The sequence below is a fragment of the Fundulus heteroclitus genome, chromosome 16 (genome assembly GCF_011125445.2).
Source record: "Fundulus heteroclitus isolate FHET01 chromosome 16, MU-UCD_Fhet_4.1, whole genome shotgun sequence".
NCBI classification, from domain to species: Eukaryota; Metazoa; Chordata; class Actinopteri; order Cyprinodontiformes; family Fundulidae; genus Fundulus; species Fundulus heteroclitus.
In genome coordinates this window covers 175,400-195,031 of record NC_046376.1, presented here as the reverse complement: position 1 = coordinate 195,031, position 19,632 = coordinate 175,400, and the positions used below count along the sequence as shown (strand labels likewise).

Here is a 19,632-nt window from a genome sequence, read left to right as displayed (position 1 = left end):
TTACAGGGTGCCAGATAATGGTGCACCAGCAACAGGGAAGTCTTTTCTGTCAGATTCATTTTTTACGGCCCGTAGCTAAACATGCAAACATTGCATAAAACCGATAAAAGCAAAGCGTTTTAAGGCAGACTTTTCCCAACGCCCTACACGGTCAGGGGAAGACTGCTGTCCTGACACTTGCTCAGCAGACACGGTCAGCTAATAACGCTCATCGCTGAAGAAGCAGAGATATGACAGAGAAACCATGGAGGCTGAAGCAAAATGGGCTCTGTGACTCCTCAGCAGAGCCCCAGGCCTCCGTCCCTGTAGCACTGATGCAGTAATTCATGCAAAAGGATCCCTGACTACGTTGAGTACGCAGACTGCACTTTAATATACTCTTCAGCAGGCAGACTATTCTGCTTCTAAAACCCTCTTTTTTTTGGTCTTGTAATTTTGCAAGAAACTGAAATTTGGGTTTTGATCTGGAGGTTCAGGAGTGTGTTGAGAGAAAGCGAGCCGCCCAGAAGAAGAAGTCCGGGGGACGGAGGAGAGCTGCGGCGACCACGGGGGAGTAAAGCTGATGATACCAACATTCATCTGGAAACAGAAGATGGAAACGCGAATGTGTGGAGCTTGTTTCCACCTGCTGGTCGCGTCTGGTCATTGAACCAGAACTCAGCTCTTCCAGGGAATCAGAACTTCTTTACAAGAACCTCACCAGCAATTCTGATGAGGTTCTGGTGAACCTGCGGCCTGCGCGACGTCACCACTTGTTTACCTGAAAGACCTCATATCCAGACTACCTGTTGAATTTTAATGACATTAATCCACATTTATTGTAAGTCTTATTAATTTCTATCACTGACTGTTCTTTAGTTGTTATATTTTTTCCCATTGACACTTGGTTTGATATTGTTAAATAGCTTTAGTGTGACATCTGTTATTATAATTATGAACAAAGAATTCTGCAATGTCATGATCGTCAACATTAAAATTAATTGACTAAGACACAAACATTTAATTTAAATAGACAGCTTCACCAAATCCCACATTACCAGTGTAACCCAGAGAGTCTGAAACAACCCTAATTAGATTAAACTGTTTCCCGTGAAATGATCCCCATCTTGAAGTTCTCAGATTATCAGTTGTTAACTACGGTGGCCCAGAAGCCAGAATTAAAGTTTCTGTATTTGTCAGTTTATAATTCCAGGCGCAGCTTGCAGTGCGGTCGGTGGGCCCAAGTTATTCAGGCAAAAAACCGTTTCCCAGGTGAACCTTAGATGTCTGCAGCTCATTTCTTCCAGATAAACAGCGCTGCTTCATGCACACGTTTATGAAATCCAACATGTGCAAATTCAAAAGAAGCATCTCATGACAGCATTCTGCTGGATGTTTCAGTGATGAAAGGCAAGAGTCATAAGAAATGATAGTGCTGTGGAGGGGAGGCACGGGGTCGAGCTCTCTATCTGTTCTGTAGAGGCTTACTTTCCACCTGATGCCACTCAAGGGGGGGGGGGGGGGGCTGGGGGGGCAAGAGGCCATCCATGTGGGGGAGTCAAACTGGAACTTCCTGCAACCTTGATCCAAGAAGATGGAGGAGGAGAGAGGAGAGGAAGTCCATATATGGGCTCCTGGCCTTGGAGACGCTGCTTCTTCTCTTCACAGTTTAATTTGTGTATTAAAACTATTGAACGTTGTTACTCACAAATGCTTCAAGCACTGTTAGAAAACAGCTCTTTGGAGTGTTTCACATACAATGCACTGCTTGACGTTTTTAGGGGGGTGAGAAGTTTCGGGGGGCCCACCCCCCTCTGCAGAGTGAGACTGAGGTGTTTTAAGAAAGTTTTCATCTCCGCTTTTTAGAAGCATCTGAAGAAGAAGCTTTTTTGAAACTTTGTAAATTTTTATATGTATATAACCTTCTGATTTTTGTATCTGTTTTTTTTTTTCTTTAATAAAGTTTGTCCTTTTTTGATCATGTTTTATCTACTCAAAGGTATCGTCTCTTGGAGTTTTCGTCTGGGTAAGTGTCTTCCCATCATTTAATAAAGTTTTTGGTTCTTGACCAGGTAACAAAATAAAGGCACATGCTGAGATTTTAGGGTGAATTAGTTTTAGCTCCGTCCCAGAGTCACACCGCAGGACCCCGTAGGGGACAAAGAGGGTGTTCTCTGTAAAGAAACACAAACTTAAAGGAAGACGATCCAGAAGCTGCAGGAAAAACTACTCTCGCTAAAAAGCTACAGACTCAAAAGCTTCGTCTGGTTGGAGTTCTAGTGATTCTGGCTCGGTTCTCTAGCCCCTTCACTAATCACAAATCTCTTTTCTAATGGTCTTATTTACAGAGCAGCAGTCTACGTTTTATATTTTATTTTATTGTTTGTTTTAGTTTTTGTTTCATTTATTTTGTTTTTTTTTAATCTAAAATATATAATAATAGCTTTATTAAAAAGTGTCTGTAACTGATCACAGACCAGTGTGTGTTGGTAGGTGTGGGTCACTAAGGGTTTAGATTATCCCCAAACTTTCAATATATTCACCAATTTAATGTTTTATAACAATTTCGTTTTTTTATAACATACATTTTTTTTCTTCTGCTTCTTTCATTGAGATTCTGCTCATTTTGTAACACATTGAAAATGCTAATAAAGTAAACTCTTTGATGCGCTGATCCAATGATGAAATCAGCTGCCGGTCGGTTTTCTCACGATGTCATGTTTTCTAGATGACGTCACGTAGTTGCGTCACCAGCAGAAAGTGAAGGGACGTATTTAGTGAAACAGAAAACGATCGCTGAGCGCAGGCTGCGGGCTGGCCTTCAAAATAAAAGCCTTTCTGTTTGCTCAGCTAAACAGAATAAAAGTTCGGCTCGTTCCCAGAGTCCAGATTGATCCCGGAACCACCGATCTTCGCCTCGTTCTGTTTCGTTCTCTGATTTTTAAGCGTCTGTTGCTGTTCTGTCAAAGAGTTTGTTCGCAAACCAAGAAGCCGCCTTTATTGTGAAGAGGCGGCCACTTCCGGTGAGGTTTGGAAACTGGATGGTGAGGAGGAAGTTCCAGAGAAAGCTGCTGAAGCTTTCCCGGTGTGGAGCAGCGAACCGGCACCGGTACCGGGCCAGATTCTAATTATTGGCTACTGACCAGTCTGACTGCAGAGTAACAAATCACTGGAAAACATCCACATGTAATCTGAGCCAACCTGCACGACTCAGATTACAGACACCCCCCCCCCCATAAAAACTGTAAATAAAATAATAAATAAAAAAGAAAGAAACAAATAAATACATTTAAAGAAATAAAGTGAATGTGTGCATTATAAAGTTAATTCAGCCTCCAGCACAGGTAGCTTCACAGAGGAGAATGTGCAAAGGAAAGTGGGAATTTCCTCCTTTCTGTTTTCCTTTTCTAAACTCCAGGAATAAAATGAAGGTCTGCTGTCAGATCAGCATAATGTCAGTCACCCATGCTCACCATCACAGCTCTCATCATGTTCAGGATTATGGCATCCATCTTCTTCCTCTGCAGCGTCCTGACGTCTGCACTCTGCTGTGATTGGCTCAGCCACCACAGCCACCTGAGGAACACCTCCATGGTTCTCATCAAGGAAATGGTGAGTACCCACATGGGTCCATGAGGGGATTCTTTCAAGGGGTATAACGGGTTCACAGCAGCTTCTTGGTCTAAATGTGGTTCTTTGATTGGCTTTTAGTCAGGTTCATTAATGCTTCTGCAGCAGGTAACATGTTTTTAGACTGCTTGGATGTTTAGATGGTTTCACAGGAACCAAAGGACTCACAGAGGTTCAACAGGGTTCCCTAGGGATCCTGGATGGGCTTAGCTAAGTCATTTAGGAGTTTATCTGCAGCACATTTCAGTAACAAGACAACTCAAAGTGCTGAACATCAACAGAACATAAGAAATTACAGAGGAAAGTACATTGCAGTGAAAAATAGCAGCAGGACAAACTTATTCTAAGGATGTTTAAGTGAACTAAAACAGTTTAAAATGAGCTTTAACATTTAAAAGGCAACAAATAATCTTGATTTAAAGGAACTCAGGCTTTCAGCACTTTTACAGTTTTCTGGGAGTTTGTTCCAGATCAGTGGAGCATAGGAACTAAATGCTGCTTCTCCATGTCTGGTTCTGGTTCTGGTTCTGCAGAGCAGGCTGGAGCCAGAAGACCTGTTCTCTACGTTCTTAGTCTTAGTGGAAGGACTTCAGAACCGGGTCCATGTTCTCTACGTTCTTAGTCTTAGTGGAAGGACTTCAGAACCGGGTCCATGTTCTCTACGTTCTTAGTCTTAGTGGAAGGACTTCAGAACCGGGTCCATGTTCTCTACGTTCTTAGTCTTAGTGGAAGGACTTCAGAACCGGGTCCATGTTCTCTACGTTCTTAGTCTTAGTGAGGACTTCAGAACCGGGTCCATGTTCTCTACGTTCTTAGTCTTAGTGAGGACTTCAGAACCGGGTCCATGTTCTCTACGTTCTTAGTCTTAGTGAGGACTTCAGAACCGGGTCCATGTTCTCTATGTTCTTAGTCTTAGTGAGGACTTCAGAACCAGGTCCATGTTCTCTACGTTCTTAGTCTTAGTGAGGACTTCAGAACCGGGTCCATGTTCTCTACGTTCTTAGTCTTAGTGAGGACGCGGGCAGCAGCGTTCTGGATCAGCTGCAGCGTTCTGATCCACTTTTTAGGCAGACCTGTGAAAGCACCGTTGCAGTGATCAGTTCTACTAAATTATGTGTTTTAAAGTGTGTCATGAGCCATAAATGTGTTTCAAGGGTTCGATGGACTAGAGCTGCTTTCCCCTCAGAACATTTGTTTTTTAGAACTCTATAACTGTAATGGCGACCTAATGGTGAGGATTTAGACACTAATGTTGAGTCTAAACTCGGATCAGATGACATTTTATCATATCATGGTTGAAAAGAAAAACAAACTAAAAGCGTAATGTTTTCTGCTCATTGACCAGCTAAACTTCACCTAACCGTTGTTTAAAGTGACTGTGGGAAATCAAAGGCTCTCTCTTTATGTTTCAGGGAGGTCCGTTCAGTGACAGCCAGACGAGTCCGACGTCATTTCCATACAATCTGTACAAGAGGACGGAGAGGAGAGAGGTAATCAGTCAATGAATCAATCTGTCAGTGTGTTGCATGTTTTAGTTTAATGTTAATTCCTCTCTGGATGTGCTGACGTCACTGTTTCCGCCAGCCAATCAGAGAGCTGCAGCTCACACCTCTCTGTGCGTCTCCAGGTGAACTCCCAGCTGCTCTTCATCAGAGACAGCCTGAGGCACATTTATGATCTGTATCGCTACAACGCGTTGCCGGCTGACTGGGATGCCGTGAAGACCAAGGACTTCCTGGAGAGCATCAACAGGCAGATCGTGGAGCTCGACCAATGTGTGAGTGTTCTGCAGCTGAAGCCGCCACACATCCTCTGAAGCTCAGCATCTGCAGCACAAACTCAACCTGCTCTGGTTTCTTTCCAGGTGGAGTCAGGGCACAAAGAGAAACTAAACAAGAAGCTGAAACGTTACTACAAACTGCTGAAGAACCGGATTCAGAACCAATACGTGAGTACAAACACTGAACACAGAACTGTTTAAGGTGTGGGTCTCACCTGCTGGGCTCCTGCAGTTAGTCCCACTGCAGCCTTAAAACCTTCACCTGGTTCATAGCTGACAGGCCAGAGCAGAGCCCCACTGGGAAGTGGAAGGAAAACCACACGTGGTTTAAACATTCCTTATAAATAATATATCTGAAAAGTGTGGCACACATTTGCATTCAACCCCTTTCACTTTGATACCCTGAAATGAAATCCTGTACAACCGATTGCCTCCAGAAATGTGTACATTTAGCCCAACTGTGTGTAATATAAAATGCCACACTTTTTTAAGGTTTTTATTTGTAAAGCTTTCAAAACAAAATACACACATCACTCAACTATCCCTTGACATCTCCACCATGTACTGATTACACTGTTACACGAAACCAAAGAGAGTTACATAGAATTTTGTGGTTTGGACGTGAAAAGTGTGACAAAGTTCAAGCAGTGGGGATGATTCTCCAGAGTGGGACACATGAACGGTTCTGACTAACGGAGGTATTTTTTTTTTCTGCAGGGCAACAGCAAAGATGGCTGGGAGCTTCTCCGGAATGAGACCAAAAATCACCTGCTGAGACTGGATCTGCTGGGGAACCTGCTCCAGGCCGCCAGCAGGGGGCGCCCCGCGGCGCATCTCCGAGATTCCACTGGAGCGAATTAATGGAACATTTATTTCATTAACTTATTTATTAAGCTATTTATGAACAATGTGTTATTTATTGAAATATTTATTGTTGAAAGTGGAACAGTATTTTTTGTACTTTTTTATATTTTTATTGTAATACATTTTGAAACATCTCATTTGTCGAGCAGTTTGTGTTTTTGGAAATCTAAACCTGGAAAGCAGTAGAATGACATGATCAGTCAAAGCAAGACAAGGGAGGATAAATCTATCCTGATATTCACCGTGAATGAACGGATTGTTTATTTCATCCAAGCTTTGAATAAAATCCAGGATCTATCACCTCCATCCAGTCTTGTAACACACTGAGACTGTTTAACCAGTATAACATCATGAAACAGTGGCTGCGTTTCCATTAATAATGTGACAACTCTTTAAAAAAACAGATGTACACGTGTGATGTATTCTTTGCTGCTTTGTTGTTGGAATTACCCTCGTCACAATATAAATGGAAAAAGTAAATCCTTTATCATCTCGGGTGACAGTGGCAAAGACACAGGCAGTGTGGAGTAAACCGCTCTAATTTAAAGTTAGATAAGAGTAAATATTTAACAAAAACTTTTTGACAGTGGGAAGAAACCACAGCCTATTAGGTCACATGCCCCGTCTCCTCATGAATCCAAACATGCTGAGCCATCCTCCTCCTACATCCTGCTATCTTCTTTGGCTCCAACCAAACACATCTTTTGAGTCAGGACTCTTCAGCCAAAGCAGAAGAGTCAGCGGCCTCCGTGATCAGAGCTGTCCGAATAGTGCAGTCAGTGAGGAAGGAGCCTGTAAGCTTCCTCCTGCAGCTAGTTTAGCCAAGGAACCTCATGACATCCCTTACCGGCGCTAAGAAGTATTAAAGAATCCCACACTGCACTCTGGACTCTGTGGAGGAAGTAGCTGAGAGGAGGGTGTTGTCCAAGCTCACATCCATCATGGACAACACCTTCCACCCGCTGCACCAGACTGTAGAGGAGCTGAGCAGCTACTTTAGTGTCAGACTTAGACTTCCTGTCTGTAAAAAGGAGCGCTACCGCAGGTCATTCATTCCTGCTGCTACCAGATTATACAATGCTGCACTGTAACTGTGACCATAACTGTAATAACTAATGTGCAATTTATTTAATACACTGTGCTATAATCCTGTTAAATAAGTGACTTCAGCTGTTAGTTATCTCACTACCTGACTGTTGTTCTTTACCTGGTACCACTTTAATGTACAACGTCAAATCCATATGTATGTAAGTCACCTTAAATGTCTTAAATCTGTGCTTTATTTCCTTTTTTTTTTTTTTTTCGATTCACTTTATATATGTGGACACACTGTATATACCTTATGCACCTTTCCCTCCTTTTGGCACCTTCTTTTGATTACTGAGCCGATGTGACAGGTGAATTTCTCCACTGTGAGATCAATAAAGTCTATCTTTTCTTATCTTTTCTTATTTTATCTTATTGCAGGTTTGTGAAATTCTGATACGACCAAAACACCACCTCATTATAGTGCAAAAACATTTTATTGAAAAATGTGCGTTTTCTTTCAAGATTGACATGTTCCCATTAAGCAAATTAATTTAGGTAATCACCATTTGTGCAGTTTGATGGTCAGTATAAACACAATGTAACACATGGGATTTGGAGACAGTAACTGTCCAATTCACCCAAAAACCTCAGTAGCTGGTTTCTATGAACTGTCAGATGCCACTCTGTTCCACCGTCACGTGTTCTCCTATCCAGGTCAGCAGGAAGATCAACTATTCCAACTTTGTCCAATATTTTAAATGCATATTAGTTAGTCATTTGGCTTCCATGGTGTTTTAAAGAATAATTTTCAGTTTCCAGATTTTAGAGATAACAGATCATTGAAAAGTAAATTGTAGAAAACTGAACCAACTACTACCGAGAGCACCATGAGATCTGGGGTCAGTGATCTATTAGTTTGACTTGTTTAACTGGGATGATGGAACCAAATCCAGATTAAATTCATGCTAAGTTAACTTTTTTCAACTGGACAAGCTGAAGATGGAAAAGCACATGCTTTAGCTGGATAATACTCTTTAAACTGAGGGAAAGCAGGATAACTGGTATGAGTGCAGATGCAGATGGTTACATTATAATAGAAGCTTTTGCTGGATAAAGATAAATGGGTTGAGTGGAACCAGCTGATCCAGGATGAACTGGACCAGGAGGAGCCACAGGTCTCAGTAGTCAGAGAGCTCCACCTTCAGGACCGGCTGGTAGCTGTCAGACATGCTGGCCCTGATGGTCACGTGGCCCGCTTTGTGGGTCAGACTGGGCCCTTTGGCTTTTCCTCGGACGAAGCCACGCTGCGAGGCGTAGTACATCTCCCTGTAGAGATCCTCGTCGCACAGCTTGTCCTTGCTGAACGCCCCCACCGCGTACCAGTTGGAGTAGATGTTGAAGTCGTACGGGACGGAGAACATGACGGCCAGCCGGCCGCGGTCCTGCCTGTTGGACTCCTGCAGGATGTCGTAGGTGAAGACGGCCACGGAGCCACATGCCGTGTGGGGCGTCTTGACGAAAAGCGCGGTGCCGGTTTCAGTTGGACGGAGAGTTGGAGGCAGAGGAGACTCACAGTTCCCGCTGAAGAGATGGACTCTGGACGGAAACACAAAGAGGTTTAACTTTACTGTCTGTGTCAGCAGGGTTTAGTGATTGGTCTCTACGGCTACGTTCACACTGCAGGCCTTAATGCCCAATTCCGATTTTTTTGTGAAATCTGATTTTTTTTTACCGTGTCCGTTCACATTTCCAAATATATGCGACTTATATGTGATCTCCTGTGTGGACTGAATTCATACAACCTAAGTGTCCCGCATGCCCAGTAGACGCGATGACGTCACATTTAGCTAGCATGCTCAGTGTTTGCAGAAATAAACGTGGATTATAATGCTGCTGCGCATCTTGCGATATTTAATTTCTTTTCTAACCGGAGCTTTCTCTCCATTGACTGCTGTCCTCGTTGTTGTCGTTTTTCTTCCCGCTTCTGCATAGCAAGATGCAGAATAGTGGCGTCTGTCGAGTATCAATGACATACAGGTGGGATTAATGCGACCCTTAATGCGGTCTTAAAAGATCAGATACGTAACGGATTCAGGACCACATATCCAAGTGGCTTGGGTGGCATTTTAAAAAATCCGATCTGTGTTGTTCAGACTGTCGTGAAAAGATCAGATCCAGGTTGCACATGGGCAAAATAATCAGAATGGGGTCACTTCAGTCTGCAGTGTAAACGTAGCCTACTTCTTAATGTGTATGTGCTCCCCTTGGGGTAATTTTTAGGAAGCACAAATATGCTTTATTTTTGTATTTTTATGCCAATTACTGCCATGTTGCTTCCCCCCAAACCTCTTAACAGTCACGGGTAAACCATGCAGTATTCCCACAGGACGTTGTTTACTTCAAAGTGCTGCAGTTTGTACCAGAGGCTTGTATTTTCAAGACTCTGGTTTCAAAATGGTTGTCTAGGCCCTTGTCCCTTGACTCATTGCTCTTTTGACCAACCTAGTTACAATAGCTCATGCTGCTCAGGCCTATCAGGGCAGACGCTCATTCTGACGCATGCAGCTTTCATTAGAGAGAAGCAAATATGATTTGCAGCCTTTTGAAGCTTGCGCCTCCATTTTGGCAGTTTGGATGCATTCGGTTAACTCTCAGAGAACACCTGGACAAACCCACAGAGGAAAAGGTCCAGAATAGTCTTTTTTCATGTTATAGACATCAAATTTGAACCTATCATAGAACAAAGACTCGTCTTGGGTCTTAATTTTTCGTACTTTTTAGACCTTGGTTTTCCTCTGCAGAATGTGGCCGTCTGGCTCAGCACATAAAACCTACCGTCAGCAACGTTGGAGTGAAAATTAGATTAGATTAGATTCAACTTTATTGTCATTACACAGGTACAGGTACAAGGCAACGAAATGCAGTTTAGGTCTAACCAGAAGTGCAATAGCAGCAAGTGCAGGATAAACAATGGTTCCATAAGTACAGGACATGGATATGTACTGAATAAATATAGAGATGGATACTATTATAAACAGAATTTTACTGATAGATTTGTCCTATGAGAATAATTTATAGGTAACTAGTAATGTGAACTAAATTTACAGCTGGATATGTACCGAATATAATATACAGGTGGATATTACTATGAATAGAGTTTTACAGATATATACAATAGCATAATATACAGGTGATTGTTATTATAACAGTTTACACGTACTATGAATATAAGTACAGGTGATATGTCTCTGTCTCTCTCCGAGGTCAGTCGTGTGTTTTCTCTCTCTGCAGCTTTTACCCCCCCCCCCCCCCTCCCCTTCTCCTGCTTCTGCTGCTATGTCTTGTCTTCTGAGCACTTTCTTAATATCAACTGAACTCTGTAAAACATGGATCTGGTAAGCTGGTCTCTCAATACTATTGATACATTTTTTTCGACGGGTAGGCAACGGAAGGGGGACCCGTCCGGTCCTGATTTGACTTATTTGTGAGATACACCCTAAATTCCAGGAGGAAAACGATGTGTCTTTCGACCTTGTTATTCCTGGACGTCAGAAACTTTCACATTTGGATTAAGGATACTGGGATCTCTACTTATTGGTTTTTGTGGATTTTTGAAGTATCGGCAAATACAGCGGATGTCGGAGCCATTTGGCCTTGATCAGGCTGCCAGCTGCATGAAGCGCTCACTATGGCTGTGAACGGACAAACCTGGCAGGTGAATGGAGCGAAGCCGAAAAGCTGGCTGTGCTGGAACGCAGACTAGCTTTGGTGGTTGAACTCAAGGGGAGACAGGATGAAATCTGGAAGTGAAGCGCGAAAAAGCCCAATAATTTGGATTATTATTATGTGGAGCCAGCAAAAGACTTAAAAGCTGACAGGAAAGGCAGTGCAGCTTGTCTCATAACAAATAACATAATTGGATTCCCTCCCTATCTCAACTCCTGGATTGTTATGGCGGAGAGTGCTCAGAAAAGCCCCCGCTCCCTCCTCCCCCGCTGACACCTGGATGCTTTCTGAACTGTTGGCCGGCTGATAACATTAAGGACAATGGCCTCTGGAGAGTGTTCATGGAGATAAAACACTTTCACCCATACACACACGCATAACTGATACTCATAAAACTGATGAATGTACACGCGACAGGTCTTAAATGTTTACCTTCTGCATACATGTTGTCTTGTGTTATGTGTGCTTTTTGTGCTATGAGGTTTTTTTGTGTTGGTTGTTTGTCTCTTTATTGGTGAGAGCATAAATAGACAAACATCTGTCTCTTTTTTTTCTCCCCCCCTCTTTCCCCCATGTTGTTGTTCTTCCTTCGACAGATTCAAGGGCAGCGCCTCGTGAACTCCATGTAGATGGGGTTCGGAGCTGTTTGGAGGAATGCAGCCTTGACGGCTGCGCTGAAATAGCAGTGGCCGACTGGCTGCGTTCCTTGGCAATGCAAGGCCTCAGTCAATCGTTCCCCCAAATGTTTGTTTGTTTAAGTGTATGTGATGAACGGTTGTACTGGAACTGATTTTTCTATTGCAATGCAAATTGTAATTGACAATAAATTTGATTGATTGATTGATTGATTGATTGATTGATTGATTGATTGATTGATTGATTGATGTGGCTATTACTGTAGGCAGAAATGTGAGCATGATGTACAGGTAGCTATTGCTATAAAATGAATAAATAAAGTTTGGACAGAAGCTATTTAAATTAAAGTGCAGTGGAAGGTAATTGCATATTACAGTTAAAGTACGGTATTGCAAATGTATATGTAAACAATTGGTACTGTGAATAAACATTTGTTACAATAGAGTCAGGAGTGCAGGTGAACATTACAGTCTTGTAAATACCAGAATAACAAAATGGAGGTAGGTGTGAGGAGGGAGAGGAGAGTCTATCAGTGAGGGTTAGAGTTTAATAAAGAGACAGCTCTGGGGAAAAAGATGTTCTTTAGTCTGCTGGTTCTGGTCCAGAGGAACCTTTAACGCCTGCCGGAGGGCAGGAGAGAAAACAGTCTGTGGGCTGGGTGAGATGAGTCCTTAAGGATGCTGGGAGCTCGATGTAGGCAGCGTTTCTTCTGGGTGTGCTCAATGGTGGGTAGTAGAGTCCTAGTGATGTGCTGGGCGGCTTTCACCACCCGCTGCAGTGCCTTGCGCTCTGCAACAGTACAGCTCCCATACCACACTGCTGCTCAGGTGGTCAGGATGCTTTCTATTGCAAGGCGATAGAAGTTCACCAGGATAGTCGAGGATAGCTGATTTTTCCTCAGTGTCCTCAGGATGACCAGGCAGGAGGTGTTGGTTGACCAGGACATGTCCGCTGAGATGTGGGTCCCCAGAAACTTCAAACTGGAGACACACTCAAAAGCCATTTCATTGATGTGGATGGTGTCGTGCGTGCCTGTTGAATCTTTTTTGAAGTCCACAATGCGCTCCTTCGTTTTGGCTGTGTTGAGGAGCTGGTTATTTTCAGTGCACAATGTGGCCAGGTGCTTGATCTCCTCCCTGTAGGCTGTCTTAGACTTAGACTTAGACTTAGACAACGTTATTGTCATTTTGTATGCACAGAGTGCGTACAGAACAAAATTTTGTTTGCATACAGCTTGAAAAATCACAGTAAATTGCAATAATTACAGTAAATTACAGGATAAGGTGCAGTGGTGATTTATGTAAACAATTGAAATGTAAACGCATGCAGGGGAAATAGACAGTGTGCGATTCACAGTGTACAGGTGAGTATTATTAAGAACTGTGTAATTTCCGAATGTGGTACAGAGTCCATTTTTTGGCTTCAGCAGTTTAACAGTCTGAAGCATATGTGCAAATTTGTAAATGTGCAAATATACGAATGGGATACAGTGTCCATTTTGTGCCTTCAGCAGTTCAGAGTCCATTTTTTTCTCATCATTGTTGCTGATGAGACCAATCACCGTAGTGTCGTCTGCAAACTTGATGATGGAGTTGGATGCGTACACAGGCTTGCAGTCGTGGGTGAAGAGGGAGTAGAGAAACAGGCTTAGCACACAGCCCTGTGGTACACCAGTGTTGAGTGTGATGGACGTGGAGCAGATGGAGTCTGATCGGACGTTCTGGGGTCTGTTGGTCAGAAAGTCCAAAACCCAGTTGCACATGGAGGTGTTGAAGCCCAGGTGTCGAGGTTTGGCTATTAACTTAGCCGGGATGACCGAGTGTTGAATGCTGAGCTAAAGTCAACAAACAGCATGCGTGCATAAGTATTCTTATTATGGAAACTGCATCCTCTGTGCTCCTATTGCTGCGGTATGCAAACTGGTGTGAGTCCAATGTGGATAGTAGCGAGTCTTTTAGGCGTGCCAGGACCAGCCACTCAAAGCACTTCATTACGATTGGTGTGAGTGCTACAGGGCGGTAGTCGTTAAGGCACTTTGGGCTGGAGTGTTTTGGCACTGGCACAATGGAAGTGCATATGAAGCATGGTGGTACAGCTGCTTGGGTAAGAGACAGGTTGAAAATCTCTGTAAAAACCACAGCAAGCTGCTCCGCACATGCCCTTAGCACACGTCCAGGGATGTTATCTGGTCCAGCTGCCTTGTGCGTGCTGATCCTGCTCAGTGCATTTCAGACATCTGTGGAGGAGAGTGTGATTGGCGGGTGGTCGGCTGAGGATTTGAGCTTGGTGGCAGTTTCACTGTTGTCTCTTTCAAAGCGAGCATAAAAGTCATTCAGCTCGTTCAGGAAAATGGACAATAAATGAAAACAGGAAAATGGACAATAAATGAAACTTGATAGATCAGTTTATTGGTCAGATCCAGTTTGTGTCAACTGAGATAACTGGCTAAAGTTTAAAATGCTCTCTTAGGACGATAAAACAGTAATCAGTGCATTTATCACAACACGTCTGGATTATTTCTATCTCCCGATACGATGGCGTCTCCCAGACGTCCCTGTCTTGCCTCCAGCTGGTCCAGAATGCAGCTGAACTTCCTTTAACAGGCGTTGGTTCTGCTATTCAGATTCTGACTCAACCCTCTGTCCAGTTTAGTTTCTGTTGGTCGGGAAGGCTGCTCAGAGTCAGGGTTCTGCAGGTCAACTAGCGATCTTTTGGACTGTTAAAGAAAACCTGGACTCTCACTTCTCAGCAATCACTGTCAGGCTAATTTGGTTCTGTTGTGATTTCAGGAGAGTTCTGTGTTTGCTTTCAGACTTCAGTACCAAACAGGATCAACTCAGAACTACCACACTGAAACAGGAACAGCTGACCCGTTGGCCTGTCTGGGTTCTTGTGTGTGTGTGTGTGTGTGTGTGTGTGTGTGCTTTAAGACTCACAGCGGCTCACGCAGCGTAAAGCTGGAGGTTTTGTTCTGAATCTCCACTTTGCACTGACGGTGGGTCGGAATAGACATTTTCAGAACCTGTTCGGGGAAACAAACATGGAAATATTCAGGCACCAGGAGACTCTGCAGGGATTTTACGTCATGCTCATACATCCTCACAGGAAATATATCCTGGATGTTTAGTTATCAGACAGAAAATCAAACTAAAACCTCACAGATTTGTCCAGGTGACCCGGTTTTGCACAGTGATCCGGATCCTACTCTTTGCTGATTGGAACAAAGAGACTTGGACATTTCATGAGCTGAAATATTGCCAGTTGTTCCAGACCAACATCATCCTCAACGTTTTCCTGAACCGTCCAACTGTTTGTCTTCCTGAAGGACTCTGTGCCAACCCAAACCAACCGGGTCACTCCTCTAGTGCCTGTACCGCAGGCCAAAAAGAAGGCGCCCAACGGCAAAATTGTTCCTAAAATAAAAGAGTAGGATGTGTTTCACTTGACTTTTCCATGGTGACAGCAGAAACACATTACCTGTTTGTCAGATGTTGCAGGTCAGAGGAGTTTGGCCTGGCGTTCAGCAATACTTACAGCAACCCAACATTTAAGCTGGCAGAGGTAAGCTTGGGGTGTTTTCACACCCTTGTTCTCTGTTTGCTATCTGGACATTGAAGGCCTGAAGGAAGAGCGGGTCGGAGTCTGGTCTGGGCCTTCTGCTCTCCCAGGGAATGGGGGCTTGGGTTCTGGTGTGGAGGACTGGGTTGGGTGGCATGCAGCCTTGGTGGGGGCCGGCAGACTGGCATGATGCGGCCTTCATGGCAGGGGTGTACAGTGTCAGGGAGGCATCACCGGTTTCATTGCGTGGGCTCTGGTTGACCCTGTTTCTGGGTGGATGGGTTTGGGGGTTGCGGGGGCTGGGAGCGAGGCGGGGGGTTAGCGCATGGACCAGGTTTGCTTTATTTGGGGCAGTGTTCGGCCCTGGTCTCAGCTTGTGTTTCCAGGGGTCTGCTCCTGCTGATGGGGATCACCTCCTGGGTCTGGGGGCAGGAAGCCCCTCTGGGGTGTCGGTATCTGGACCTGGGAGTATACGATGTGTGTTGAGAATGGAAGGGTGTGTACATCGATGTGTGTGGTTATGAGCATTTGCATTTGCTGTTCTTTTTATATCTGTCTTTGCAGGTGTAGAAGCAGACTGAGGATGTTATATTGCTCTCTTTTTTTCTTCTACTCTATTTTTGCCTCATCTTTTTCTCTTCCTTTCTTTCTCTTTTATCTTTGCGTTTCTGTGTCCATTGAACTTGAAATAGTCCCAGAATAAAATCTAATAAAGCTTCTTGCACATATAAATCAAGCGGAGAACTATGGCAAAAGCAGTAAGGCTCCACTAAATCTGTTGGGCTCTCTTTGGCATTAAGGCTACAATTATTGATGCCACACTGCCAGACAGGACACAGGAATGCAAATGAGGAAGAGGAGGAGGAGGAAGGGGAAAGGTGGCGGCTTACGTCAATTACGGATCAGGACTGAGCAAAATTCTCATGAGAACTCAAACAAATGTCCAGCAGATATCAAAATCCCTTTGGGGAGAATGGGTGACGAACAGACGTTCATATTTTAAAATACTGATGAATGAAGAAGGTTCTAGTAGAAGTAGAGTTTTCTCCTTCAGGGTAAAAGGACAGGTGCTTGATCTATGCCTGGTGTAACGTCTTCTCAGAGATGTTCTGTTTCTGTCCAGTCAGGTCCAACTGACAATGTTCTAAAGAGGAAATCTGACTTTTTCCATCAAAAACATTATGTTAGGTTTCTTGCCAGTAAGACAATAATTAAACTTCTCTGTCTTTACAGTTAATATTCTAATTGCAGATATTTGAGTCGAGTCACAACCACAAAGTGCTTGATTTCTGGAAATCACTCAGTCACTGCCAGCAACAACATCCTGTTTTTGTCAGTAAGAGCGCGGCGCTATCAAAAAACTCATCACAATCGTTCACAGTAAAGAGAGGAAGTAGACCCTCATTTGCAATCAAAGTAGAAATTTGGGTCCTGAAAATTCAACATCTGGAGTTCTGCCACTCAGAAAAACCAAGATTACCAGATAAAATCAAACACTTTAACACTGAAGGACCTGAAACGGTTTTGATTCTCTTCATACACAATCTATCCGAGTCCTGGATGAATTCTGACTCAGAACTGGATTCACCAAACACGACCAGAACTTACGGACCCAAAGGTGAGACTTTTAAAACAGAGAAGTCACTCACTTCTTTGGACCTCCTGAGGAACAACAGCCGTCTGCAGAGCTCTGTCACGGAGAACTGGGTCTGAATTCTTGATGGGGGGGTGTAGGCGTAGTTCCTGAGGAAATCTGAGCCTTAAAGAGACACAGACACAGACCGGTGGAGGAAACAGGCTGATTCTGAGTGGGACTGTGCAGAAAGTCAATCATTACAGGACTCAAAACCCACAGGAAGGTTTTAACTGAAATGTCTGACTTCTGCTCACATCTGGCGCAATGTTTAAAGTGTTCATGTGGTTTCAGTCGGCGTGGATGAGTGTGTGGACCTGAGGAAACAAGTTTCACCATTTATAAAACACAAAGTCGTTTTTTCTCTTTCTTGGCCCAAATAACGATGCTTTTATTTCCTGCCGTTAGATTATTACAACGTCCTGCTTTCAAGTGTCGGTGGGAAAAGAAGTGACCCACCTGCAGTTGCTCCAAACATCTGGAACACATGAGGGCCGCTGGGTGGAGGTTCTTTGTTGGAATTATCTGTCTGTTCTCGGCCTCCCCTGGTTCTTTTATCTGATAATGTGGTGTTTGCTTTGTAGACTTCTGTAGTAATAAAAAGACTCTTCAAACCGTAACTAAGTTTTTCCATATTTAATCTAAAAGACAGAGAAATGTTTACAGACAGAACTATGTTCAAATAACAACGCAATGCCCCCGGTCCCTGAGAACCTCATTAGTTACATTAAATACCAAACATGTGCCTACCCATTCAGGGTGTTCCCAGTAGGATATCAGCATTCCATTTATCCCATTGGAGGAGAAGATCTGCAATTCAGATGTCCTTGTTGACACATAACCCATAACAGTGATTCTGTCCAGTCTGAGTATGTCAGACTCTTCAGAGTCAGTTTATCTGTAATTCCCAAGGCAACCAACTTTGCAGTTTAGTCTTTGTAATCTCATAATCTCTTACAGCTCATCCTTTCTAAAAGGTGATAAAAACTGATGTGACCCCAGGTGAAATCCTGCTCTCGGACAATCTGAGTAAGAAGACGTCGTATTGAATCTGAAAATTATCATTTTGAAGTATTTTTAAGGATCTGTGATGTCAATCTGTTTTTCCTATATCAAAACCTGTTTTTCCTATATATATATATATATATATATATATATATATATATATATATATATATATATATATGTATATATGTATGTATATATATATGTGTATAGATTAAAAAAATGGGCCATTGGAGGGGGACTTGTAAGGAGAAAGGAGACTGGAACCTCGGCAGGACTATGAAGACTGGAACCTGGGCAGGACTATAAAGACTGGAACCTGGGCAGGACTATGGAGACTGGAACCTGGGCTGGACTATGAAGAATGGAACCTGGGCAGGACTATGGAGACTGGAACCTGGGCTGGACTATGGAGACTGGAACCTGGGCAGGACTATGGAGACTAGAACCTGGGCTGGACTATGGAGACTGGAACCTGGGCAGGACTATGAAGAATGGAACCTGGGCACGACTATGGAGACTGGAACCTGGGCAGGACTATGAAGACTGGAACCTGGGCTGGACTATGAAGACTGGAACCTGGGCTGGACTATGGAGACTGGAACCAGGGCAGGACTATGGAGACTGGAACCTGGGCTGGACTATGAAGACTGGAATCTGGGCTGGACTATGGAGACTGGAACCAGGGCAGGACTATGGAGACTGGAACCAGGGCAGGACTATGGAGACTGGAACCAGGGCTGGACTATGGAGACTGGAATCTGGGCTGGACTATGGAGACTGGAACCTGGGCAGGACTATGAAGACTGAAACCTGGGCTGGACTATGGAGACTGGAACCTGGGACCAGAAGCTGGAACTTGTAGCTGGACTTTGGATTATATAACACCAGGTTGGAGTGTGGAGCAGAGAGGAATTCTGGTCAACAGTGGCCGAACCGCTGGTACCCACGAGGTAGCTCTGGAGACCTGAGACCAAGGTGGAGCTCTGGAGAGCAATGTCGAGGCCTGGAGATCCACTGACGCAGCCCTGGAGAGCAGGAAGCCGGTTTGTGTCTCCATGGAGCTCTGGCAATGACGGCAGAGGTAGGTTCACCTGGACAACCATGTCAGAGAATTGAGATGAATAACACAAAGCAGCTTGTTCTGAAACCTTTGGAGAACTGGGATCAGGAAAAGAAGGCTGGGATGAAGATTTAACATGAGGTACTAATGGTAGTGATGGATCTGGAGCTGTTGATGGTGGTGATAAAGATACTGGATAGCTGGATACTCTAGTTTTTATAACCCCCGTTTGGAACGACGAGTAGGAGGCATCACTGTAATACATCACAGTGACCTCTCACTCTGCCCCCATCTCCGTCCTGGTTGAATTTTCTTTAACATCTTACCTTAAACTATCTCCAGCTCACACAGCATGTCAATTCACCCACTCATACACATGGACACATATGGAACCTGGTTTGCTCAAGTCTCCATGTTGCCATTATTAATTTGTGACTTACTGACCTCACAATTTCTGACCATCTGCCAATTACATTGGACATTAGCATCCACACTCGCCCCGCCAAACACACACAGACAAAAACCTACTGGAACCTGAAGTCACTCTCTCCCAACACACTTTGTTCCTCTTCATCCACTGTAATCTCTATCTCCACTCTTCCCTCTGATCCCACTATCACTGATCTGGTAAATTTTTGCAACCACTCTCTCTCCTCTGTCCTTAATCAGTTAGCCCCTCTTAAAACAGCTACAGTCTCATTTTCCACCTCAGTCCAATGGTACACTTCT

General features: G+C 43.9%; 2 protein-coding genes across 2 annotated transcripts; one reads left to right on the top strand and one right to left on the bottom strand.

The window, feature by feature from the left end:
* Nucleotides 1-3,403: 3,403 nt before the first annotated feature.
* Nucleotides 3,404-6,865, top strand: ifnphi1 (interferon phi 1; the record flags this gene model as incomplete). The annotated part of the gene is given in 6 exon segments (XM_012856157.3): nt 3,404-3,440; nt 3,443-3,591; nt 5,022-5,099; nt 5,237-5,386; nt 5,474-5,557; nt 6,107-6,865. Coding segments are annotated over 6 exon segments (642 nt in total), but the record flags the coding sequence as incomplete, so codon positions are not given.
* Nucleotides 6,866-7,757: 892 nt separating this feature from the next.
* On the bottom strand, nt 7,758-16,916 carry LOC105920556 (DELTA-sagatoxin-Srs1a-like). The gene is made up of 3 exons (XM_012856161.3): nt 16,852-16,916; nt 14,581-14,666; nt 7,758-8,878 (listed from the first exon to the last, which is right to left on the bottom strand). The coding sequence occupies exons 2-3, from the start codon at nt 14,655-14,657 to the stop codon at nt 8,461-8,463; spliced, it is 495 nt and encodes a 164-aa protein (XP_012711615.1). The 5' UTR covers nt 14,658-14,666; nt 16,852-16,916; the 3' UTR covers nt 7,758-8,460.
* Nucleotides 16,917-19,632: the final 2,716 nt, after the last annotated feature.

Bases quoted from the DNA above. Each gene is read 5' to 3' on its own strand.
- LOC105920556 (XM_012856161.3), bottom strand. From the start codon at position 14,657: ATGTCTATTCCGACCCACCGTCAGTGCAAAGTGGAGATTCAGAACAAA. The intron at 8,879-14,580 runs GTGAGTCTTAAA...GTTTCCGTCCAG, and splicing joins TTTACGCTGCGTGAGCCGCT to AGTCCATCTCTTCAGCGGGA.